Source organism: Zosterops lateralis (assembly GCF_965231275.1).
Source record: "Zosterops lateralis genome assembly, chromosome: Z".
NCBI classification, from domain to species: domain Eukaryota; kingdom Metazoa; phylum Chordata; class Aves; order Passeriformes; family Zosteropidae; genus Zosterops; species Zosterops lateralis.
In genome coordinates this window covers 44,345,670-44,372,398 of record NC_139800.1, presented here as the reverse complement: position 1 = coordinate 44,372,398, position 26,729 = coordinate 44,345,670, and the positions used below count along the sequence as shown (strand labels likewise).

At 43.3% G+C, this 26,729-nt stretch overlaps 1 protein-coding gene across 5 annotated transcripts in view; it reads right to left on the bottom strand.

The window, feature by feature from the left end:
- Positions 1-26,729, bottom strand: part of ABCA1 (ATP binding cassette subfamily A member 1) — an 81,786-nt gene that overhangs the window by 16,899 nt on the left and 38,158 nt on the right. For 3 of the 5 annotated variants that reach the window (XM_083882981.1, XM_083882980.1, XM_083882982.1), the window contains exons 7-26: positions 26,207-26,398; positions 18,980-19,066; positions 14,349-14,589; positions 13,649-13,788; positions 13,295-13,411; positions 10,924-11,112; positions 9,857-10,062; positions 9,588-9,764; positions 8,750-8,972; positions 8,175-8,396; positions 7,383-7,587; positions 6,745-6,858; positions 6,102-6,273; positions 5,459-5,590; positions 4,797-4,936; positions 3,602-3,739; positions 2,837-3,057; positions 2,300-2,372; positions 1,588-1,790; positions 553-601 (exon numbers count right to left, since the gene is read on the bottom strand). In XM_083882981.1, the coding sequence (XP_083739107.1) occupies positions 553-601; positions 1,588-1,790; positions 2,300-2,372; positions 2,837-3,057; positions 3,602-3,739; positions 4,797-4,936; positions 5,459-5,590; positions 6,102-6,273; positions 6,745-6,858; positions 7,383-7,587; positions 8,175-8,396; positions 8,750-8,972; positions 9,588-9,764; positions 9,857-10,062; positions 10,924-11,112; positions 13,295-13,411; positions 13,649-13,788; positions 14,349-14,589; positions 18,980-19,066; positions 26,207-26,398 (3,241 nt within the window). Of the gene's footprint in view, positions 1-552; positions 602-1,587; positions 1,791-2,299; positions 2,373-2,836; positions 3,058-3,601; positions 3,740-4,796; positions 4,937-5,458; positions 5,591-6,101; positions 6,274-6,744; positions 6,859-7,382; positions 7,588-8,174; positions 8,397-8,749; positions 8,973-9,587; positions 9,765-9,856; positions 10,063-10,923; positions 11,113-13,294; positions 13,412-13,648; positions 13,789-14,348; positions 14,590-17,722; positions 17,776-18,979; positions 19,067-21,537; positions 21,574-26,206; positions 26,399-26,729 lie in introns of those variants that run through there. The other 2 variants (XM_083882983.1, XM_083882984.1) reach the window with 2 other exon arrangements.

Genomic DNA, 26,729 nt, shown 5'->3' with positions numbered 1-26,729 from the left:
CAATTTTCATTTTAAATGTCTTCCATTTGCAAACTGAAGAGTTCTGCAGTGGGTCATGTTTTATGCACCATAATAATTTGTGTGATGCCCAGAAACAACAACTTGTGCACTTGATGCTTTTTTTTTCCCCAGGGGAACAGCAGGCTGCTCTCATTGAATGAAAACTCACTTGCCACATGAGTCATAGGTGGTCACATGACTACAAGTGCAATTTGCTGTTATGAGCACTCAGTGCAGTGATCTGCTCTCAGAGAAAGTAATTTGGACCCTACTGTGGTCTGATGTGTCAGGAGTTCTTCAGAGCAGACCACAGTGTCAGTGAAGTAATATGCAATAAATTCAAACACTAGAAACTCTTCACTATTACAAAATAAATATGCTACCAACTGAGTCAATTGACCTTTACAGCACATAAAAATATGTATTAAATACACTAAACCCAGCTATTTCAGGTCATTAAAAATATTAGGGTGGAAGTGCTTCAGTTCAGTTTCAATCAGGGTCTGTCACACCTTGGCATGTGTCACTTCTGTAGAGGACAACTGTACCCACCTGAGGTTTCTGCATCCACACCACTATCATCAGCCACTTTCAGGAAGATCTGAAGAGGAATGGTAAATGTCAATGAAAATCAAAAGAGAAGAGATATGGTGGGTACTGCTTCAGAAGATGCCATGTGAGACTGGCAGGTGCAAGGAGAGAACTGATGATACTGAGTTTATCTTCTGCATGATGGAGATACAGACTTTGTGGCTTCTCTCCAGTTTCCAGGAGCCAGACTGCTACCAGCTGGTCCCCCTTTCTAATATCAGTTCTCAGGCCATCTCAAATGAGCTCCTTCCTGTGTCTCAGAAATAGACTGAGTAACTAAACTTGGTGAATCTCATATTTCCCCATGTCTAACAGTGGTCTCACTCTTGCTTGAATAGGCACCTTCATGGAGCTTGACCCATGTACTCTCCTGAATCAGAAATAACCCATTTTCAAATTGCAGATAACAACCAAGATCTTCACAGCTGTGAAGGACCTAGAGGGCAACCTCAGTAAGTGACAACACCAATATTTCAGTTTCCCTTGTCATTCGTCAAAAAGAAACAAAGATTCCACACAGAGATAATGATACTTCTGTGATAAAAAAGAGTGACTGGGCAGCTGGAACACAGTCACAGGGAATAAACTGAAACTGTAAAAAAATAAAATAATCCCTGACAAAAGCATATGTCTGAATTGTTTACATAATGTATGTATCCAGTACTGAAATGTACTGTTTCAGCTAAATGCAACACAAAGCATCTCTAAAAATAACACAGACATTAGAAGCCAAATCAGAGGCCAATGTACACATGATAGCACAGTGCAGACAAGTACACAGGACCTGCTTGTGCTTGTCTGTACCACATTTCAGTTTTTAATGCACACCTCTGTAAGTACACACTTACACAGGCAGAAGACAATCCATTTTGGAGAGGAATGCAAAGCTGCCTGTTCTGTCAATTTTTACAGGAAGCAATAAGGCTTCATCTCATTAATTCTGCCATGACTTATTTTGCCTAGTTAAAGACAAAGTGGAATCAGCAGCTCACTAACCTCCTCCAGAGTAGTTTCAGAGATGCCATAGCTGGAAATGCCAAGATCAGAAAGACGGTCATCAATTTCATGGAATAGCTCCACAAAAGCTCCCTCTTTAGCAGCTTTGTATGGCAAGACATAGGTTAATTCATGACCTATGTCCTCCACCAGTCTTGCCTCAGGAACATGTTTTGTAATGAGATTTGAAATTGCAGAGACATCTAGAAAAAACAAATATAAATGATAGTTGTATTCTGGTTACTGCTCATTAGATGGAAAAAAGAGCCCAGCCTTAAAAATCCTGCCAGAAGGAGGACAAATAGGACATCTCTGGAAATAAGTTCATTTCCATTAAATGTCTTATTTGTTTTTAATTTAACACAAGCCTGGATAAAAGTCTGGCTATACTTCTTATGTGCCGAACTTGGGAGAGCTTGTATATGCTACTGGAAGACCTGCAGATCATTGATGTACAGCTCACCAACATTATATATTGTTAACAGGCCAAGCAGCTACATAATAAGCTTATTAACTCTCAGGACAACTTAAATTCAAAATGGCTCACTCAAGAAAAGCATTCCAATATTTAAAATACCATCACTATGAATTTAATAATTGTCCCAAAACTGTAGCTACACAGGAGCAATAAGGTTAAGGCAGCTGTTCAAGGCAAGCTATAGAGCAATGTCAACTAGGATCCAATCTTAATTTTTTTTTTTCCAAGCCTCACCTATTGTCAATGTATCACTTTCATGATCACTGCCAAGGCCAGCATCAGAACTGCTCTGGGAGACACTGTCATCCTGGTCACAAAAGAGAACAAAAACATTATTTCCTGCTGTTTATTCAAAATGGGGCCCACCACATGCTACACTCTAAATAATGCTGTAGATGGTGACACAGCACTGCAAAGGGCTAAAACAGAAGTAAGAGATCATGAGTGAAGTAGATGTAATGAAGTATATGTGAAGTAGTGTAATACTCATAGAAGTGAGTATTACAAAAGTGTACTTCACCTATTCTGTATTCTCTAATCAGCTGGAGACTACTGCCACTGAACGAAAGTATAATGGAGCTGTATGTCCCACATGACAGTTTAATTAGACATGGTCTGGAACAATCCTCCCAGAACAGGTAATACTTTTTTCAAAGAACAAAGACTTTTCCTTTGAGACATTCTACTACAGAAAATCTTAGCCTGCTGCTTCCAAAAAGCCTACAATTTCATGAAGAAAGAATAAACATGAGCAGAAAAGGCCAGCTGTACCTTTTTCAAATAGGAAACTGTGCTGCTGCTGTTTCGGCAGGAGCTCAGAGAGGAATCCACATCCTTTTTGACTAGGGTCAAATAATAGCCTGTTCCCAGCTGGTTCTTCAGGAAGAGAGAAGAGCCAACACAGCAGAGCTTGCCATGAGAAATGATGGCAATCCTGTCCCCTAGAATGTCTGCCTCATCCATGTGGTGTGTGGAGAGAATGATAGTGCGACCTGGAAGAGAACAAGGAAGACATGGTAAGTCAAACTGGTAAGTCAAACTTGTGTTGCCATGCCAGAGCCACAATCACCTGCATCTTGCCGTGAAGTTGGATGGGGTTTGATGCCACAAGTTTGGCTCCTTTGAACAAGACTAAGATTAGGGAGAAGATTCACAACTGCTGCCATGGGTTTATTCTCCCTACTGTCTGCTGGCTCTTCTTGTGCTCAGCAAAGGCAGGTTTAATTTCATGTCTGCAAGGTTGGTTTTATGGAACAGAACAGGACATTGCTAAACACCAAGGGTTTCTTGACTTTACCTGCCCTCCCTCATAACCGAGTAAAAAAGTTTGTTCATGAATTCTGACATGAATAGGAGGAGAAAGGAATAGAGATGAGAGATCTGAGCATCCTTGTCCTGCATTGTGTTTGTTCATTCCTTGGTGCAACAAGAAATTTGCAAAGACACATTGCTATTTTGAGAACAGTCATTAGTCAGATTGATTTTCTTTTGCCTTCCACAATACATTTATTAAGAGCAGAGAAAAAGATGACATACCTTGCCGATACTTGAGAAGCAGTTCCCATATTCCTCTGCGAGAATAAGGATCCACCCCAGCTGTAGGCTCATCCAGAATGACAACCTTGGAGCCACCAACAAATGCTAAGGCAACAGAGAGCTTTCTCTGCATGCCACCTGTCAGGCACAAAAAACCAAAAAAACACACAAAAAAAAAAAAAAAAAAAAAAAAAAAAAAAAAAAAAAAAAAAAAGTGTTTAGGCTGATGCAGAGATGAATAGAACAGCAATACTTGCAGCATGGTGGATAATAAGTTCTCTGAAAGAAAGCAGACTGAGGAGAACAAGTACTGATGCTGTTTCAGGCCTTCAGGGTCCCACCACTTTCTGGACAGTGGATAATTCATCTGGACAGTCTTTCCTCAGTGGAGTCTAACTCTCCTACTGCAGGGAACCACACCTTGCATGCTCTTCCTTAAGTGAATTATACTGTCTCAGCACCAGGGCTAGCAAATTGTCAGCTTGCAGGCCTATACATATTTGAGGATCTGGAACACAGGTCTCCAGAGCTTGAGCTGCAGAAATAAGTCCCCATGAGACTCCACTTCCATGGAAGTGTTCCAGAAGCAAAAGCGAGGAATTATACTGCATTCCTCAATATTAAAGTCAACTGTGGTCATCTGCTCTCCCTCCCCGAAGTCAAATGTGCAGTCTGTACTGATAATTGAGTAAGAAAAAGGCGTCTCAGTCCCTCTAGTATGTAGTACAGACTGATACAAAGGTCCCTCCTGAACAAAGGACAAGGACACTCCAGGTCACCCCTTCTGAAGGGGCAGAAGTCAGTGTAAGGAATGCACGTATGCTTCACAAACAGCAAGAGACTTGGAGACTATGATCCAAGCCACTCTCACCTAAACTCATAAACCCCAAATGTATCAGTAAGCTTTGGACAACACACTGCAAATGCAGCTGAGCTATGTCATGATGGAAACAAGTACAAAATACTCAAAGTGAGTGATTTGTTATGGCCATCAAATAGCTTGAGACTGTGCAAGATTGTGATGTTTACTAAGATATGCTGATTAGGTACTTAATAAGTAACTGACTTCCTTGAATGCTTAATTGTACAGTAGTCTATATATAATTGCAGGAACCCATCAAGGTCCATAACACAGCCTCTGTAAAAGCCAATGGAGTGTTTCTGAGGCTGAGAAATGTAAAAGATCTGAACCTACCAGAGAGCTTGTTTGTCCTAGCTTTCAGTTTGTCAGGCAAACCAACATCTGTTGCCATCTGCTCCATCTCCTCTTTCACCTTCTTTTCCGGTAGCCCTTTGAGCCGAGCATAGAACCAGATGTGCTCCTCCACAGTCAGCCTAGGGAACAAATGTGGCCTCAGGGCACAGTTGAAAGCACCATGCTGGGATTTGTCCCTTAGTAATGCTAATAGCATTACTGAAGACATTTCTGTTTGCTCAGAAAAACATATTTTAGGGCTGAGGTTTCAGGAAGAAGCCACAGACTGAGTGCACTCAGCTTGGGCCTGAGTTCAGGGTGTGGCTCTATTCAGCACCGATGTAAAGAATCCTTTTTAAGGGTGCTTGATTTGACAGTACTACAAATAATCGAAATCACTAGGCACTGGGGAAACACTTGGCCTAGCTGAGTGGAGTAGATTATTAACAGACATGAAAGATGAAAGTATAAGCTCTTGCTGATCATTCCCAAGCACTTAGGAATGTGCTAATAAACAGATTGCTCCTGTACCAATCCCATACCACCCCACTGTCTCAAACCATGCACACACAGAAAAAGGACTGTCAAAGCTAAAAGCCCACTGCTGCATCCTACAGAGCCCAAACACCTGTTGGATAGCACCAGTCTCAGATGATACTCACAAGTCAAAGAGCACATTGTGTTGTGGACACACACCCAGGTTCTGCCTGATGGTGCTAAGCTCAGAGCGGATATCTTTGCCCAGGATGAAGGCTGTACCTGAAGTTGGGGGGAATAAGCCAGTCAAAATGGACCTGAAAGAAAAATAGAATTGATCAGCAGGCTCTGCCACTAGGAAACAGTGGATGGCTGAATTAAGAGTAGGTGGAAACCCTGGGGAAATACTCTATCAAGAAAGTAGCCTTAAAAACATCTCAGTAATGGATTTTAAATAAACCAAGGCACAAATCATCGCCAGTGATGATCAAAGAACACCCACATGGCTGACTGAAGGAAAGATTTTTTTTCTCCTCTACAAGCTTCTTGTTCTTTCAGTGCCAACTTGCTTTCCTTCACTGATAAGTCAGAATCACAAATGGCATTACTACAAGATGCCACCTACAGATTAATTTGACCCAGCCTCAACCTGAACCCCCTGTGGTTCTACTCCCCTGTATCTGTGGGGCTACCTAGAGTAAATCAGCAGAGGCACTCTAGTCTGCACCAGCATGCACACTGCAGTTCTATGGCTACCTCTACTATATGGATAGGAGTTGCAGTATTCAGTCACTTCCCTACTGTCTTAAATGATTATTTTGTTCTTACATAGTAGTGGTTTTCCCTGCTCCATTATGTCCCAGAAAGGAGGTTATTTGTCCTTCATAGAAGTTAAGTGTGAGACCATCCACAGCAACTTTCTTGCCATCACGGTAAACCTTGACCAGGTTCTGGATGGAAACACCAAGACTCAGATGCACTGGCTCTTCTTCCTTGCAGACTGGAAGAAAATACAACAAAGTCGAGAGATATGGTAGATTTTAACAGAAATTTCATTGGAGTTGTAGTAGGCATCACATTTCCCCATGCCTGTGAGGAAATGAGCTATATGAAGAACTGACCACATTTCTTCCTCAGAAACAGCAATCTTCCACAGAAGATTAATCATTTAGCTATTTTCTCTCTCCTGGGCTAATCGGGGAGCTAGCGATCTCCAGTGTTATCAGGGTCAGCAAAAATAAAAGGCCTTCTCACCTCCATGAGCCTGGAGTACCCAGCTGCATTCAGGTGGGCAAAGCACCTTGGGTTTATATGGATGCAGCCACCTGATCAGCATACCCAAATTCTGATAACAAAAGAGTTAATTTCACCTATCCATGCCAGCACTGCTCCTGCTGTCCTTGAACTCTCATTTCAGAAAAAGGTAGATCTTAACACTTCACTTCAGAAAGGCTCTGTGTCCAGCTCTTACCTTCTGAAGACTCCTTCTGGTCAAGATGGGAGTGTTGCCTGTCCTGTTGTTCCTCCCCAAACCAATAGGACTTAGTGAAAGGAAAGTACCAGGGTCTGGGAATCCCATACTGGCCTAAAAAGAAAAGCATTACATGACCCTGAGTGCATCTGTCCCTTTTCTTTTATTAGCTTTCAGGAGAAGAAGGGAAGTACTCTGACTCCAGTAAGCATCCAGATGAGGCAGGACTAAGAAGAAATCTTTCTATATGAAGACACAGACTTTGGGTAAGAGACATCCAACTTCACTTTAGAGTTAAAAATCCTATGCTGAAAGGTGCTAAGTAGCACATGTAGTACTGATACTCTTAACTCTTCCCTTGCTGTACAGTCTATGAACTTTAGAGGAGGGAACAAGTGAAGTACAGCAAAGCTTCTGAGGCTAGATCAGCCATGGCCACAATGGGGTCATGCTTCTGTGCTGGGCAACACTCACTGCTACCAGCTGGCAACAACCTTGCTGTGATGCTGGTTTTGCTCCACGACCTTTATATAGCTCTGCTTAAAAATGGGACAAATTTGCATCTTAGCAAGTGAAAAGGGCAAAAGGATTTATTTGAAAGCCTTAAGACATTATTATCCCTTAGAAGTAGACCTCACCTGGGAAAACAGATTCAATGTACCAAGTCATGACTCCATACAGGAAGGTATCAAACAGCATCATGACAGCTGATGTGGTGATGCTAAAGCCATCTTCTTCCAATGGGCTCTCAAAGAAGTTGTCCCACTGAACACCAACTCCCTGTTCCTCAAACAGTGCAAAGTACTCACAACCAAAACCAAAGGCCACTGGAGACAGCAGGCTCTGAAAATGAAGGCATGAACAGACACTGAGTATTTTTACGCCTACTCCCTAACTAGTTATCTCAGTTGTAGCGCAAGGCTAAGGGACATTGTCCATATGAAAAGTTGAAGTTCCAAGGACTGTCACTGTATTTGCAGACACAGAAGGGTAGATTTGGTCTAGGTTCCAAGATGCCTGAAATCTCTACTGGACCTCCATCCAGAATTGTTTGTTTCCCTATCTTCTTTCCCTTACTCTCTGAATTTTCCTGCAAGGGAACAGGTTGCTAACAGTCGCCAGACAGGTTAGAAGTGCTGCGCAGAGGAAAGGTAGGTAGTTCCTGCAGCCTTCATGTCTAGTGGTACAGTATCACAGCATACAGAGATCCAGACAGCTTAGTCCAGCTGCATTACTTCTACTACCAAAACCAACAAAACCCTCCCAGCAGCTTCTACCAGGTTCAGTAAACCTCTTTATCAAACCCAACCCTGATAGACTCTTACAGTGAAAATTAACTTTCCATTGCTACTTTCCCCCTTGCAACAGTGTCCAGCTGAATGCCATACTGGTGGAGACCCAATGCCCAGGAGAATTTCATCAAGACTCACCGCAAAAATCTTGAGTGAGAAGTTGATATGGTCCTGCCAGGCAACACAGAGCACATAAGGCAGGTACAGCGTGAAGTAGACAATGCCCCCACAGGCAGCTGCTAGGTTGGCCCTGGAGAACACGGTGCTGATGAGGAAGCACTGGAGGATGGTCACAACAGCGAAGATTGAGAGGAAAATGAACACCACACTAGGATCGCTATAAGGCAGCAGATTCCCCACCTGGCAGGAGAACAACAAGTGCATCAGGTTTTGAAAGGGCTCTCCAAGGTACCTCTGTAACAGGCAGCTCTGGAGAGGTGCTGCTCAGGGGAAGCAAGGCTTCCTGCAATTTGCACAACAACCTTCCCAGAAGTGAGGCAGTATCAGAGGCATCTTTTCAAGAGAAATGAATCTACAACATTCCCTCCTGCTGTTTTCAGCCACACAGTCCAGTTGTTCCAAAATCCTGTTCCCCAAAATGACTGGTCAACACACACCCACAAACTCCTCCCTACTAGTGTGCTAGTGCAGACCACTGCTTAGCAGGCTAAGGCTCTAGATTCTGCTGCCACAGGCCAAACCAGGCAACTCACCTTCAGGATCAGCACCAGCAGTCCTGCACTCATCAGGAGAGGTACAAGGCTGCTAATGAACCAGCTTAACCAAAGGATGCCATTGTCAAGTCCCATAATCCTCATTGTTTCTTTCAGCCGGGCTTCCTTCTCATACACAATGCCCTTAATTATTACAGCCACTGAGTAGATCCAAGCTAGTGTCATGAAGAGAGGCATGGAGCGGCTCATGACACGCAGAAATCTAAAAAAATGAAGAAAAGGGGCCAGGAGAACTGAGTGAGAAACATCACTGTGACTTCAAATATCACTTCAAGGACTATCATCAGAACATGGCGACAACTAAGGCCTCACTGCACATAGTAGCTGATGTGCAAAGCCTGACACAGGATCCGTGTCTCACTATGAGGTGAGGTGGATGGGTTTACAGCACACCACCAGTTAGGAGTGGGAGCTGGAGCTGCAATTGTCACTCAGTGGAAGAGTGGGAGCAAAGAGCCGCCTTGCCTGGGGACTGCTCTCAATTGCCCTCTTTCCTCTCTCCTGTGCCTATTTGTCTGCTTTTCCCCCCGGTGTTATTTCTGCTTGTGTCAAGTGTGGGGATATGGTCACACCTCAGGAAGGTACTTTGTATGTTCGGCTCCAGTACTCACAGGGCAGGACTTCCTGGGCAGGACTCTGCAAGCCATTACATATTCTAAATCCTCCATTTGGGTACCCTAATTCTACGGATTAGGAACACTATGGAGATTACCTCCTCACTGATAATAGGGATATAAAACATGCCCAAGGAGTGACAAAAGCCCATGCCCCCCAAGCACATCTCCCTGGGATCTTCTGAAGCAGCCTGCATACATACATGTCATCCACGTAACACGGATAGGGCATCTGCTGCACATAAACTCCTGTCTTCTTCTCCGTGCCTGTCTGAACCCTGATGATGGCCTGTTCTATCACATCCTGCAGGTAGACAAAGCCTCCCCAGACATAGCGCATGTCCTCAAAGGGGTCAGCACGGGGACCAGGATCCCAGTACCTGCACCAAGGGAACAAGATCTTTCCATTAGAAATCCTCCTCGCCTCATCCTTCATAAGAAATTGATCATAAGGCAGGATGTCAGGGCTCACCCATCCTTGATCTTGTTGGTCCTTTCCACATTATCAATGTCCATGCGTATCTTGTATTTCACATGTTGAGGAAGGTCTGTGCTGTCAGGAGATATTCCAGTGAAGACTATGCCAGCCCAGAACCTCCTTTCATCCAGAAGTTTCAAGGACTTGTTAATGAGCCGGACTTCCGTGGGCACAGCCTCCAGTTTGTCCAAGTTGACACACTAAATAGGGACAGAATTAGAAGCATTTATGGGATACACTGCCAAATCATAATGTATTTTGTTCAGCTGTGGGGTGGAGGGAAAGAAGAGAACACTCCAATGATAACGTCATGCCCAAGAAAAAGACAACAGCATCAGACTATTTTGCAATGGTTTGTTGTAGCCCACCAAGCTGCAGTCATTGCTTTTTGCTTCACAGCCACCTACCAGTCCAATATATATCAATGAGAAATACCCCAGCAAAAGCATTTCCTGTACAAGAGGCTACACTGCACTGCAGTATGACCTACAGGATCTCATCTAAGTATCAATTTCCATATATCATCTTATTTCGTCTGTTGCCAATAAATCAAGTCTGATTCAAAGCCTCTAAACATCAGTGGAGAGAGCTAAAGATTTGGACCAGGCTCTTAACAGGCCATGGCCTGTTTCTGTTTGCATTCATCCCCTCATCACAAGCTGATTAGGTAAAAAGTAGAACTAATTTTGTTCTGTCAATTTAAAGCAGCTTCTAGCTTCACCAGAGTTTCCAGTTAAACCCCAGACTGAAGTATGAGCTCCTATGCTGCTGGAGACAGCAGCAGCTTTCAGTCACCCAGTAACGGAAAGGCAAGAAACCATGCACAGTGACAAAAGCAAAAGCTTCAAATACAAGGCCTACAGTTAGGCTAATATATCTATACTTAGGCATCTGAAAAAATGATAATCTTCTCACATGCTATTCAGACCCACTAATGCCTGGCTGTATTCAGAAAATGGATGGAGGAACATCTATCTTCCCTTTCCAGAACACCCAACTGCATGAGTGGAGATCAAGCTGCTGCCCTCCCCAGCACCTTGCCCACACTAACAGGATCTCACCTCCATGAAGCGGGAGATGGTCTGGATAGCCCGGTCTGTCTCATTGAAGGCATCCACCCAGGTGTACACAGAGCCATTTTCTGTCTCAAAGTCCTCTGGACTGTTTGACAGGAAGCGGGCAACATCCTCCACTGTCCAGTTGGAAGCTGGCAATGACAGGTCCCAGAGGGCTTTGCCTTTCAGCAACGTCTGCAAGTGTATTGTTTTCAAAGAAGAAATAATTGTGAGAAGTAATGTTAGATTCCTCTCTCATAACAAAAACAAGCACTGCAGGGAAAACAGCTGTTAAAAAGTGTAGGAAGAGCCTCTGTCATACAGAGGGATCAGCACAGAGGCATTCTTCCCCTCACCTTTCCTTTGAGAAGGATATGCCTGCCATGGTACAGCTACACCATATCAGTGGTGTTTTGCAGCCTGGCTGGCTGCCTCTGTGTCCTGCCATCCCTCTCCCAAGGAGAGGGCAGCAGAGAGCCATGCACAGCTCTGTACCCCACATATGTAAACCAGGAAAGAAGGATATGCTTTTCCAGCAGAAATGCATTTGGCTAATACCGGTTGCCTAGCTTTGCTCACTTCTCTCAGAAAAATCTCTCCCTCCAATGGGATGGAGAGTGACTGAGGCACGGTTGAAGGCTTGAGCAGAAACACCAGCAACAGAGGCCAGGTGATTTTTGTATGTTGCTTTTGTGCCATCAGTGCTGGCTGAAGCAGCCCTGTACTGCCATGATATCCCACCTTTGCTCTCCTGTCTGGGATAGTGCTTTCTTCACCCAGTTTAACTGCCAGCTTTCTGAGGACAAGCTACCTGTATGCACAATGCCTAGCACAAAATACACTGCAGAAGAAACCACTCAACTGGGCAGACAATATAAGGCCAGGCAGGAAGGGAATAGTAATTGTAAAGGATATAGTTGAACTGAAGTCAGGGAAATAAAAACCTGCACAAGAGAAAAAATTGCAAAAACCCTTATGATTAAGAACAAGAAGTGGATTTTTTACTACCACAAAAATGAAAGAGGTAAAGATCTTCCCCATACTCTGCTGTTACCAGCAAACCAGAAAGCAGTGGGTCACACAGTTACAAAAACAGCTTTGCAAACTGGAAAAACAGAACAGACCAAGCTAGCAAAGGAAAACATACAAAAAGGAAATCCAAGTAAACAGGAATTGGATGTGCTGTGCTCTCTTCTCATTTGGTCTCCGAAGTTAACTTCTACCACCATGTCTGCAGGGAAATGGCTCAACCTCATCTTGTTCAAGTTCAACATTAAAGTTCCTTAATTCTATGGACACGTCTCCCTTCCTGAAGTTCATAAGCACATTAGCATCAAGCTAGAAGTGGCAGGGACAGGCAAGCAAATCACTTTCCTCTCCCTCAGCAGGAAGAAATATGCCTAACAGATTGTACAACCCAGAAAGCTGAGAGAAGCTAAACCCAGAAGCATGGCAATGAAGGAGATGCTGTCTGGGAGCTGCCAAGGCACTGACAATGAAGTACTCATGCCTGTGTGAATGTCAACAGGTGACAACAAAGGGATCTCTATTACTACACTGGTACAGTGAAGACTAGATTACTGGGAAGATCAGTAATTAACTACTAGAGGCAACAGGATTAACCAGCAACATAAAATACAAAACCATAAAAACCCAGAGCTCTGTAAAATTGAAGAAAAAAAAATAGGAGCAACATTCACTTTTCAGAGGCCATCACTGCAAATCAGTGTTTTAGACCTCGACTTTCTGCCTGAACTTTGCAACAATCTGTTCAACTGTCTTTGGCTCTCTAGTATGTCATGTTGATGGAGAAGTACAACAGGGCAGGTCACAGATTATTCAGCAGAGCATTGCACCGGGGGAAAAGAGGAATTAATTTCAAGGTCTATAAGACCTGGAGAGGTCTCTGTACACAAGAAGGTGCATTGTGATACCCAACCATGTTGCAGAGAGAGCTGGAAAAACTACTCTACACTGGTTGCTCTGTTTCTTGATGACAGTTTTACATCACTGTGCCTCCAAAGACATCAGCACAGGGTGCAAAGATCCATTCCTCAGAGTTGCACCTGAGGAACCATGGTGATGTGCACAAGACACATTAGGGCAACACTGTAGACAAAACAGCACATTTTCCAAGAGAAGCAGATTAGAATGGGGTGTTAAATGTGCACTGCTCCTGTTTGCAGGAGACTGTTACATGAAGGAGGGAATGCCAAGCAAAATGCAAGACCAGTACAATCAAAATATCTTTCAAGAAGGGGTCCCATCCATAATATTTATCTGCCAAATTCAGTACGGAAGCACCACCTAAAAAAAATATTTCATCACTTATTGCAAAAAATAACAGTGGTGGTTCAGGCAAAGGCAGCATACTGACCCGAATGAGATCCATTTCCTGACTACTTTCCATAAATGTCCAAATCTTTGGGCTTATCTCCTCCCACATTCCCCCAAGGTCACGAAACACACCCAGCTCCTGGAATGTCCTGTTCACCTGTCACAAAGAGGAGAGGAAGGTTATTTCCAAAAGCTAGCAGAGACCCATCATGGGCTGAGAGGGTACATTTAGCCTTCAACAGTAAGTGCATGGGAGGTGAGATTAGGGAGGCTGTGTTTTCGCAGACAACCCTTTCTTGGCTTGTGTTTGGGTCCAGTTTAACTAGAGAGGATCAGCTGCACAGCCAGAGAACATAGCTAATGCTACATTATCAGAGGACAGGGCTAGAGTTACCTCAGACATGACCTTCCTTACGGCTGGCGTATCTGGAGTGTACAAGATCTTCCCAATTAGCAGAGGTTTCAAAGCCCTCCAGATAATCCTAGAGAGTGGGCTGGATTCCAGGTTCTTCATTAGTTCATTGCAGTAGGGTGCTGAGGAAGAGTGCAAAGGTGAGTGGCTGAACAGCATAGTGATAACTGCAGAAGACAGAGCTTCAAGAACAATCAAAGCTGAAAGCAGATTATTTTTCAGATACAAACCCCCTCCTTTACTGCAAACCTCCACAAAAAGCCCCTTTTAGCCCAAGCCTGCACAGTCTGCCCAGTGAACAAGGAGCCAACAGGTAGCCTCCAACACTAAGAGCCACAGTACTAGTTCTGCAACACTCCCACAATCCCAATGCATAGCACAAACAAAATTTGTCCAGAAAAGGTGAGATTTCCAGAAGCTGCATGTGACTGTGCTCCCTCTCACTAGAACAGGTCCACTGCACAGCTTTCTGTGGACTCTACAGAAGGTCCTCGGGAGACCACAAGTTCATAACTTACTGGCCCTTAAGGGAATATGCAGGACAACATTTGCATGCCTTACTAAAACAGCAGTGAATATGTCCCTCAAGACCACCTGTTTTCATCTGTGGAAGTTTGGAAAACACTAGCAATGACAGTCATGAAGTAGATGAGATCTCAGACCATGCTGTTATTACACTTACTTGTGGAGTTATCATAGAAGTTAATCACATCATCTTCAGTGCTGTTGCCTCCAAACAGTGCTTTGTAATTGTTATCCTCATACCAGTTGAGGGATTTAATTTTGAGCCCTCCACCTTCCGGATGGCCACACACAATACGTGACACAGCCTGATAGATCTGTGTAGATGAGTTCGAGGCATTCACATTGGTCAGGAACATCACCTCTTGCCTCATGTCACTCCAGCTCTTCATGCTCAGCAGCTGGAGGGGAAGGGCAGAGAAAAGAATGGAAGCAAGTACCAAACAGCATTAGTAAAAGGAGATGTTCTTTCCATGCACCTTGAACACAACATCAAGGCTAAGAACCAGAGAAAACATTTCCCCACCACCAGAATGGAAGACTATAGAGGGAAGTCTTTTCTGCGGAATGTATCCTTGCCAAGTTCTTTACTCTTGAGTTTTCTCCTCCAGTGATGTGGGTGGTTCCTGGCCTCCCTGCCCTCTAACACAAGATGCTTGTCCTGCTGGTTGCACAATGACTTACATTCCACTGGAGTACCCTCACAAGAGCAGGTGGGGTGGGGTACATCAAGTCAGAATAGGAATTAAAGGAACACCACCAAGTGACTGCAACTCATGGGTCACAAGCTGGATAAGCCACAGACCACAGCAGTGTCACCTGGCACAATTCCACCAAGCCTCCACCAATTTACACCAGGCAGCCAGTTTGACCTCCCAAACTAGCATCACTTATCCCTGCCCCAGAAACTCCTTTTTCCATTGTCAACAGCATTTCCAGAAAATCCTTGAAAACAAGCCCTGCTGCAGCCAGGAGCCTGAATCGCAGCATAAGCTTTGCACACAGCCAGTCACAGCAAGGAGCCTTCTCCTGGCCAGCCAACCTGACACCAGGCCTGAGGTGACAACATACAACCAGCCAGAATGATTAGTACCTCCACACTCATTTGAGTGGCATAAGCCAGACAATATGCCTGCAATGTGTCATGAACAAAAGCATCTTGACCTCACCCTGAGATACTCACTGCATTAATGCTGCCATACTTGGACACAGCCAAGCTCACCCCAACAGGAAAAGCAACTTGCCTACATGAGCACTGGTTTCATGCTACACTGGAGTATTGCTTTGAGACCCTCCACATCCTGAGATGTCAGAACATCGCCTCTTTGATGGTGACAGTAAGTGGATGTTATGAAGAAATAAGACAAAGGCAAGAATCTAGGACACTTCCTCTAAGTAACCTTCCAGCTTCCATTTATTTTCAGCTCACTTCTATTTCCTAACTCTCAGTAAATTTCTTTCATGGTAAACTCCTAGAATTTAGAACACCCACAAGTATTTAACATCCAACATCACAGGAAAGAACCTCTTCTCTTCTCCTTATCTGGCTGTGGTTAGTTCCATTTGGTCTCGTGTGGTTTTGTTTTTTGTTTTTACTGCAGAAGACAGTGAACATTCAATTCCTATCTTCTCTTCATGTGCCACTCAACTCTATAGGTCTTTGTCATATCCCCAAGTCATCTCTTTTGCAAGCTGAACATTCTCAGCCTATTCACTTGTTCCTTTTGTGCAAGCCATTATACTTCTAAATGTCCTAACTGCCTTCTCTGAATCCAGTATTCCAGTTCTGCTATCCCTTTTCAGAGAACAAGAGCGTAGATCTGTGTTCCATATCAAAGGGTTTTGTACAGTATCATGGTAAAATGCTACAGTTGGTTCACTATACCTTTTTAAGTGTTTTCTAGAATTTAATCTGATTTCTTGACTGCTGCTGAAATATCACGTGACCTTAACTTGGATGTTCCTACTGTGCTGTCCTGAACAGGCACATGCATTAAACAGGGCAAGCAGAGCTGCTGAGACACCTATTTGTAACTGCTCATCAACTGCATCTCAGAAACAATTTTAGATGCTGTGCTTCAACTGCCCTGTTTTCAGAGACAATAAGAGAGTCAAAGACCATCTGCCACTTTTGCTCACTGTGCACTGGTCTGTCACCTTTGCTTAAATTAAATGCAAAAAACAAAGTCTAAGACAGCTGGTAAAGCCAGCAACAATGCTGAAACCAGCTGTGTGCTGGAACAATTCAATCCAAGTTCACCCAAGGAAAGCACAGTCAAGACTCTTTGGCCTTACAGTGGGAGGTAAACCTGACCCTCTGTGTGACCCATCTGTAGCACCGTGCATGTTTTAGATGTGCCAACATCTGGAGAAAAATTCTTGACGCTGAACAACAGCTACTACGTGTCACCTACACAAGGAGCCTCTGTTTTCAGATGCCTAAAAGCACATGATACACTGATAGAATGGGAGACAGTTGTGAGAACAGCAAAAGCCTGAGTGCAAATGTCCAGATTGACTGATCCAAGTGTACTTTTATTTCCTTGCTACTCACTGCTGCCTTTAAATGCAGCCTGGTGCCACTTAACCTGCCTCCACAGGTTCAGGTGACCTACAGAACAGCAGCATCATGGAACATGAATGAAGACTGTCACACAGCTATTTTTGTTTGTCACGTATGTTCATGCAGATTTTTGGATTTGATGATTCCCCATCCAAAAGGCCAAGGCTGCTTTTCAGGTGTGACAGTTTGAGTGTGCAATTCAAAGGGATCCCTTGGGGAACTTTTGGTATCTTAGCTAAAACAGCTCATTTTTGCTCAGCAAAAAGGCAGGTGGTTTAGCTAAAGTACCATAAACTCCCTAACATGATGAGCAAAGGTATGCAAATAGGAAGTGCAGCTAATTCCCATAAACATTTGAAGTGTCAACCATCTTAAAAAGGGACTGCATTTATAAATACATTTCTACACATTATTTTGAAACAGCTTGAGCAAGAAACTTTGTTTCGTCTTTGGCACCACCATCTTTACAATTTACATGCAGAGCTGATCTTTTTACCCTCTGGAAGCAAATATGTCAAACGTGAAGGGTTACTAAGCTGTTTCTTCTCCCCAGACATCAGACCTGGCTCCCTAAGTGTTTCTAAATAGCTGTCCTTGCTCTTGGTGTTTAATCTGTCCTCCCAGAACTTGATTTAAAGAGTCCAAGGACACAGTTCCAATCAATCCCCATACTCCAAGACAAATATTTTGTTCAGACTATTTTCTAATTAAAATTCCCTGCTAGAAAGGCTCCTAGACATGGCACAAACAATAGTTGTCTCCACCCCCTCAAGCTGCTGCCCTTTGAAACAAGGGAGCAAGTCCCTCTTTTTCACACAGAAATCCGCCTGACAGAAAATAAGTAACTTTCGGTCAAGCCATCTGGAGCAGCTCATGCTGTACACAGAGCAAAAAGCTGCCTTTGTTTGCACAGCAGGGCAGAATAAAAGGTAGTCCTACCCAAAACAGCTGCCAAGCAAAAGGCACATTACCCTGGGATGTTTTCGGCCACATCAGCAAACTGAGCATCACGTGGTTTCAATTATTTTAATCCCAGACAAGAAAAAAAGCCAAGCTTAAATGACGCAACAGGAAACAGCTGTAGTCAAACTCTGAAGAGCAGCCTTCCTGCTAGCAGCAAAAGTTCTTCCATGGTCCTAACTGGAGCTGATCCTGAAATCGTCCTAATTTCAGTGTGCAGGGACTGCGCAGCAGGTTGTAGGGTGCGAGGAGGGGCGCGTGCCAGGAATTGTTGGCTGGCAGGGTGCAGGCTCCCAGCAGCTGCTCCTTCGTGGGAGCGAGGCGCAGGCTAACCTGGAGTGACCCGCTCTCGTGCCTGCTCCCAGGGGTTACTGCCGTTCACTGCGCAGAGCTCGGAGCCCTGCTGCAGAGACCGAGACCAGAGAAGGGAGGAGGAGGCGGCGGCATTGTTTAGCTTAGATGGAGGCGGAGGCACTGTTTAGCTTAGATGGTTGTGATCTCTGCTCCAGGGAGAGAATGTTTTTGACTAATAGCAGCACTTCAAAGCCAGAGCCAGACAAAAAAATTAGGATAAGTTTCTGGCTCGACAACCAGCCCCCACCCCCCAGATTTGGACTTCTGAGTCATACTTAGGTACTTGGGCAAGGCTTTTATTCTTAATCCATCATTTCACCTGCAAAAACAAATCCTTGCAGCCTCTAGAATGTCAATTTGAGTCTGCAAATTGTTGTTTATGTTTACTGTTGTGATGTCATTGTGCTGAGAGCCCCACAAGACTGGAAAGCAATCTCTGGCCCAAAAAAGCAAGACAGATAAAGAGGAAACAGTAGCCTACTGCTACTATTTAAATTCTAACGGCCACAGCATCTTTTCCACATGCCATACTCTCACTGCACAAGAAACCCAGTAGATACAACTAAGTAATAACCCTGATGTGGGTTGGCAACTGGATGGAAAAAAATAAAAAGGAAAGCCTCAACATGTAGTTTGCAAGGCATAACCTGGCAGCAGATGTACTGTGAGCCCAACCATTGTGCCACTGCTGAGAAGTACAGAAAATGTCCTAATTTCTGTTATGGTATTTGTAACTTGAAGTGCCAAGAGGTTGCAAAGTGCATGCTGCTGGCACTGACACAGGGAAAACAGCTGTAGGACGGGGAGAAGTTTCAAAACAAGCCAAGGATTTGACTTTGAGTTGCCTCTTGTACTCGATCACAGGCTAAGATAGCAACCACAGTGGTGTGTTCTCACACAAAGACTCTTCTTACCTCTTTAACAAGATTGCCAACGCTCTCTCTCAGAGTTTCCACAGTTTCTGACAGATCCCACAAGGAAGAATTGAAAGAAAGTTGTCTCTGCAGGAAGAGAGAAACAGAAACTAGAAGTTACTGCAAAGCACAAATGAAGAAATCAAACTCTTATAAACATTCCTGTATAGAGCAGTTCAGACTGTTTACATTGGTGGGGAAGACGGAGCTGGCTTTCTACGTAAACTTGAACTTAAAATACCATGAGCTTCTGCACCCTGCAATGTGCTAGGATCACCTCTTTCTCTTTTCAAAGGTTAAGTACACAGATGTCATAATCAGAACCATACCAACAAAATGTTAAATGCATGCACATACACTTACAAATGCAAAGGATGGCTTGCATTCCAGGTCACAAAACGGGGAGACCTACCTACAGGAGAGCATGTGACATCTTGCAAGTCAGTGCTAAGAAGTGGATGCAAAGCCAGTACAGTGGAGGAAAAGACAATTTGGTGCGTACAAGCTTTCAGTGAGACACAGAGATACCAGCTCAGATACAAAAGACTCCCTTACTGCAGTGTACATTATCATCACTCAAGTCCTCCCATCAGGCCTTGATGTTCTTTATCCAAGCCAAGGGTGTATTTTAAAAGAAACAGCTTCCAGGAAATAACTGGCATGCACTGTCACCAAAGAGCAAGACTGACAGGCTTCCAGAAGTGGAAGGTATAGCTTTCAGGAAACTATTTGTCACATTGAAGAAAATTCCTTATTTCCAATTGCTCTACATGTAACTGGTGGCCTGGAGTTTGGTTTGTGGGGCTCTTTTTCCCCTCCATTCACATATCTGGATTATCTACCATGGAAAACACTTGGGCACAATCCTTGTTTCAAGGGAATGAATATTAAAATAAATTCTTAAGATTTCACATTAGTAGCTCCATATTGCAGCATCTGAAGGCATACTAAAGTTACAGCATTGCAACACACAGATGAACAGCCAGGGCCCTTGATTTTAGCCCACATCTTTTAAGCTAAATCCTTTTCACATCTTTCCCGGGCAATTTCAGGAAATAAAGTTGGGAGGTTTTCACTTGTTCTACTTGATCTCCTGGAGATGGGTAAGACCTGGTAAGAACCAACTGGTGTAAAGGGGCACTGTTCTGCTGATCTGCTGAGATGTTTAAAATTCAGATAACTTTTCTGAGTGCACAGCTGGTCTTTACTCCAAAGCCAGTTGCAAATTCAGGGAGGATTCTCTAACCTCTATGGATTTCTACTAAATGCAGTCCTCAAGGTTTGGATAAATAAAAACATATCATCCAGGAGAAAAGCAATTAAAAATTCCCACAGACTTAGACCTTCAAGACATATTTAAAGAAATTTAGCCAGCAAATATCAAAGCTACATATCTGCTCTGCCACTGCAACTTTAGCAGTAAGATGAGGTAGAAAGTTGCAGGTCCATGCCTAACAAGACATGTGTCTGTTCAGCTCCAGATACCTCATCAATCCCCACAGAGATTTGTATTCACTGCATCCAGAGGTGATTCAGGGACAGAGTGAATGAGGAAAAGTTTTCTGAAGATTCTAACTGGTTTAGAACAGTGAAAAGCCAAATTCCAATTGCAAAGGATTAGTGCACATCCTCCTACTGACACACCATTACAAAGTGCCAGACAAAATTCAGCACTGCAAAGTAAAGTGCATAGGGAAAAGACAGTTCTACCTAAAGATACCCTTGTATGGCCCTGCATTAGCTAACGCCACTCAAAAAGAGGGATTTTAGAAATACAGTGAAAAAACAGGTCAACATCACCATAAATCCACAATGCAATCCTGGTTCTCAAGTACTATGCGCAATTTTGGGTTCTCCAGCTCTGAAGGAGCTCAGAAGGAGCAACAGAGAAAGGGCATGATTCAAGGTAAGAATGGTTTCTGAAGGAAGAACAATAGACCACAGTTCTTCCAATGCGATGTGTAAGGACAAACAAAGGTTATGACAAAGGTCTGTAAGTCTTAGAAGTGGGATGGGGAATGGAAGTGGGACGATTGCCTTCTGTGCCTCATCATACAGGACTAGAAAACTTCCAGTGAAATGACCGGTTTGAAGCAAAACCAAAGAAGCTTCTGCATACACAACTTAGTCAGAACAGAAGAAAATCAGTAGACTCTATGCAATGCTGAAAGTATAGCGAGTTTGAGAAAGACTTAAAAATTCATTGAACATAAAAATCTTACCAAATGCTTTAAAACAACAAGATCCCAGCAGTAGATGAGAAAGTCTGGGTTACAAGATACTGAAGAACAGCACATTACATTGAAGAAATGTTGTTATGTACTTGCCCAGTGGCTGCATCCTTCCATATGCCTCCATTAAGGGCCACTGCTGACTATCCATTAGGGACACTGAGCTTAACAGGACTATGTCCTGACCTCGTACGTAAGTCTTAGGTGATTCAAGGAGCTTGAAAACCTTATTCTGAAATATGAGGAGTACCCATCTATCCGTTCATACCACAGCACCCTGACCTTTCTTCCCTAACAAATTCATGTAACTTCAAGATCATTTCTCACCAGAACTTGCAATAGTATCATTGATATGGAGGAAATTTTACTCTCTCTACTTCTTGAACCTCAAAGCCCACTCAGGAAGCCTCTCATAAGTCATCTCTAGAGACAATTAAAAAAAAAAAAAAAACTCAGTCACAAGGGCCAGTCTTCTCTGAACAGATGAGCATGTCATTAATCTCCCTGTAATAAACATCTTTGTAGTGACTCACTAAGTAGTAACTTACATTAATAAGAGACCTCTAGATTCAGGGTAGATTCAGGAAGACTGTTCCTACCATGAGACTGTCTTTAGCAGATATCTGTACTACATCTAGGGGCCAGGGAGGGCAATGATTCATTTACTGGCAATGGGCAGCCAAAACAACACCTGTCTGCTCTAGGCACACTGGAAAGGAAAGACAAAGCTCTAGCAGGTTTTGAGCACAACTGCCCTCTACAATTACTGTGGTTGTGGCTACAAAGCCACTAAATTTGTCTTTTGGGGTAGCCAACATTGTAATACTCTTGAGGTACTGAGTGCACTGGAGGGGCACTCTGTGCTTGAATGTGCATACTACAAGATTTACTCTAGTGACAAATACTTGAGATGGTTGGAGTTGACAGACAAGCCTTGAATAAATTCACATGAGAGTTAGAGGGTATGGACAAATCTGATTTTTTAACATACATGAGAATGCATAGGTATAAAGTGTTGGGAAGTCAAAACATTCAGCCAAAATTAAGTCTGCATCATACAGATTACTGTTTCTCCTTAATAAAGACAACTCTTACATTTGCTTTGAAATAGTTACGACAACTTTATTACTGATCTTACCAGAAACTTTCCACTGGCCTCTGCAGAAAAATCACATGTTTTAAGCTTCTGCTTTTGTTTCCTGAGAGTGGAAGTCTCAAACCACTGCTGTTTCAAAGGATGATATTCTGCTTGACTGAAAACACTCTCAAAAGACCAAGGGAAGCTTTGAGTTCAGTTGCAGCACATATTTACATTAGGAGCCCTTTTTAAAAAGCCATTTTTCAACTGCAGCTCATTTATTATCTAATGCTTAGTTCATGCTAACCATTTGACAAAATACCACCCATATTACAGAGGGAGAAAAAACAATTGGATTTTCATGTGCTCACCCACAATCTTCCAGCAACCTCTGTAGAACACAAGCCACAACATATTTATGGGTTATTACAGATCCATACAGATCTGTAATATGGATCTTATTACAGATCTGTACTTGCAGATCCATACAGATCCATACTGGAAGTGAGTACGGCAAAGCCCTTATTAGGCAGTCTAGACTGCCTAGTAAGGCAGACAAGAGACAAAATCTCCCAAGAGCAATCTGAATTATCACTCAACTTTCTCCCACCAAATCACACTCAAAACTGGGGAGATTTGCAGAGGGATACACAAACTATGATGTAAGACAGTCAGAAATGTCCCACTGGACTGTGTTGTAATGGCTGGGAACTTACTGCCATTGCTCTTGTTAGCCTTTCCCAAACTGTGTAGTTCTTCTATGGGACAACTGCAGGCCAGTCACAAGGAGAAAGCCAGGAAGGAAATTGGCATGCATGCAGTCAGATATACTGCTTCACTACTGTTCTCAAACCAGCTTCTCCTGCCTCAGCCTCACTCAGTCAGCACAAGGCAAGCCTCAAGAAGAGATGATGTGTCCACAAGGAGCTTGTACAACATGTCCTATGTCCCACAGTATTGTTGGTCAAAAGGCTTCAGAGAATGAGTGCTGATTAAGACATGGGTCACAGAATAGGGAATTTGACTTTTTGAAACTTTTTTTTTCATCTTGTGGAGTGAACACTCAGAAGAAGAAGGAAAATTGATCCTCCACCTTGACACCCTATGATCACACCCAGATTTTTTGCTGGGTTTTGATCTAGACAGCCTGCCTCAAGTAGGTTCTTACATGCAAAAGAGTTAGGACACAGCCTTTAACCTCCCTATGCTTGGCTCTGTTTTCTCTTCCTATAGGAGAGGCTAAATTGAAGTAATACAAAAGATCAGTGATACAACTAAAATTCTAGTGTGAAATTTTTATTAGAAGTTCTTGTCTTAACTGTATCACTGCCCTTTGGGCAACACTCAAGGTGTTCTGGATATAACTGAGGAGTATGTATGCAATCCTTACCTTTCATTTTAAAAAAAACTCAACAGTGCTGTGATATTTAGAGCTCATGCATTTCATCATGTATGCATACTTTTTTTAAAAAAAACCTTGATCTATCCATATTTTGCTAGTGATTATTATTGCATTTTTGAGAGCTACTTAGAATTTCCTTGGGGCTGCAAATGCACACACACTTTAAGCCAGCAGAACTGAATGTTGTCATCAGGGTCTCAGCCCACACACTCTCTCCCTGATCACAGGGCTGTCAATCTTGCACCCTCCCCTTCATGTTTTAGCATAAATATTTGTGTAAACATACAATCAGGTCAATCACTTTTAATCTGGATCAATTCCATGATGAAATTTACTGCATCATCTTGCAGAGGGAATAACAAACAGGAATGCAGAGTGGAAAAAACAAGCAGGTGGATGTCAGGCTAAGTCATATGTATTAAGACATTTCAAGAAATCATAGCCACTTCACTGACCAGATTATCAGAGGCAAAAATTTCCAGTTTACAATTCAAGCCCTGGGTGTTGAATTTACAGAGTTCTTGCACACAGTTGCAAGCCCTTGTATTAACCTTCTTGTACTGAGATGCTGCCTCTCCATAAATCACAAAACAGTGCAACCACAGTAAAGCCCATGTCCAAGTACACAAGCTAAAAACTTAACTCCAAATTGCTGTTGCACCTGCATTTGACTTGTCCCTTACTTTGCTTAGTGAAATGTCTTGCTGTGAAGTACATAAAAAGAAAAAAATTCTCTTGACAAATTGTTGGCATTGGCTTACAGAGTCTGTAGTAGACACAGCTCATGCTATCTTCTGAGTGCATGTCCAAGATCTGACACACAATGCCTTCAATAAGCTGTGTCAAAAGCCTCCTTTGTTCATGAACAGAAAGTTCCCTCTTTGTTCAAAGATGTTACTGCAGGTCAGAGCACTTTTTAGCCTCTGAAGACACTAAGTTTCAAATGTGTTGGGTGCCATCCTACAGTTCAGCTATCCATTTTGCCTGGCCAAATTGAAACCAGTTAGTTTTTGTTTCACTCACAACAACAGGATACACTGTGACACATTTCTGAGGAAAACCGTGGACCTTTACCAGACAACAGTGCACAGCAGGTTTAGAACTGCAGGCTTCTGGACTCCAGCTTTTTTCCCGTTGAGGATAAGATCATGAGCCAGCTTCTCAGAAGACTCCCAAAACTAGACATAATGTCTTAAACCCATCCTGCTGCTGCCAAGAAGCACAGAGTGGCTTATGAGTGCTTCCTTTCACCAACAAGCAATATAGACCTGAACCCACAGACACACTCAGTACTTGCTTCTGTCAGCTAAGCTGCAGAAGCTTCCATAAATAAGAAAAGAAAGACTGAGTCTCCACAGGACCCAGAAAACCAGTTCAGAGTGGTACAACAGCTGGCTATTTTCAACCCACTCAGACCCCAAAATCTTCAAATGGCTTGAAGTAAAATACGTATATGTGTGCTCATACACGTACAACTGAAGACAAGAAACAAATTATAGCCATTCCTCTCTGAACAGCCCATCTTTGTTACAGCTTTAGCGCTGTTACCCCATCCCCTAATGCATATGGGTTGTCTTGCTCTTGCAGCAAGAAAGACGAAGTGTAGATGGAGGTCACGTGGAAAACAGATCAGCTGTGGAGAGAAGCAGCCACTGACCACTATGTAGTGTGCAGGAGAGCAATATGATTCCAGTACTTGATAATGACCCTCTTTAACTGGGGACAAAGCCAAGCAAGTGGTACATGACTTCTGAGTACTGAAAGGCTCATCAAATCTGAAAACTCACATGGCAGACAACAGAATATTTGTTTTAATGGATAACAGAGTTGGTTCCGTGGCCCTTTCTTCACTCTACTGTCATTTCCAGCACTGAATTCCCCAACCTTCCATAGTCTAACAGATATTGCAGATCTGTAGCAAAACATCACTGGATTTTCCTAGATCTAAGTCTGCTCTAATCTCCAGTCACTCTGCAAATAATGTATTTTCTTGAAATTCAATTAATTCTTCCCCCAATACCCATTTAGTTGATTAATTTTTGAAACGGGACTTTAAAACTTGACTCACTTTACATGATTTAAACCTACTTAAAGGCCTGTCAGTGGCTAGAAAGTTCTGCTCTCAGTGGCCCCATGCTATGGGCAGAGGGCAGTGATTTCAGTGCTCAGCACAAGCCAGGCTTATATATGGGCCCATTCCAGCCAAGGTACAGCATTTGACTAAAACACAGGGACAACCAAGAGTCTGTCATTGTGCAGCATAAAGACTTTCCTCTTGACAAACTAACTGCAGACCACACACACTTACACTCTGCAAGTAGCAGACTGAACAGAAAAGGTAAGAATGAAAGGAAGAAGCAATGTTGTTCATGCTCCCATGACAAAGACCTACCTCTTTCTTCTTTCTAACTGCCTCTAAGCAGTTCTGGAAATGCAGGGATGAGTTCCTAGACTGAAAGACATGGAAAATGTCACTGTGTCAATGACAGACTCACTGGTGGGGCCAGTGAACTCACCTGAAGAGGCTTCAAAGGATTCAGGTTAGCACGGAAGGATTGCTCAGCTGCATGCAGTTTTTCCTTTGACAAGGTACAAATGAAGGCTTCAGAGTCCATGGCTGCTGTCTGATTTTGAGTCGTAAGAAATTCCAGCGATGCTGAGCCATTGCAGAGATCTCGCAGTCGCATTCGATAACCAGACACAATGACCTATGAAAGTGGGAAAAGCATGTAAGTCTGCCTTCATCTAAGACTCCAACAAAAGAATTTTACTCAGGTTATTACCGAGGCAAAGCAAACCATTCATAACATTTCCAGATTTGGGGGGGTGGGGTGCAGGGGGGCATTCTTCTCTACAGTTTGAGCAGCTCTGATTCATATGCAACTTATTTCCAAGAAAAACTCTTCCCTGTTGAGAACACGGGAGAGAAGTCCGGGGGGAGGCAGGTCTCTCTTCACTTCCCTGCAAATATGCACAAAGCAGCAGTGATCCTGTCCTCCACAGCAGCCATTTCCTCCAAACAAGGGTACATGCATTGCC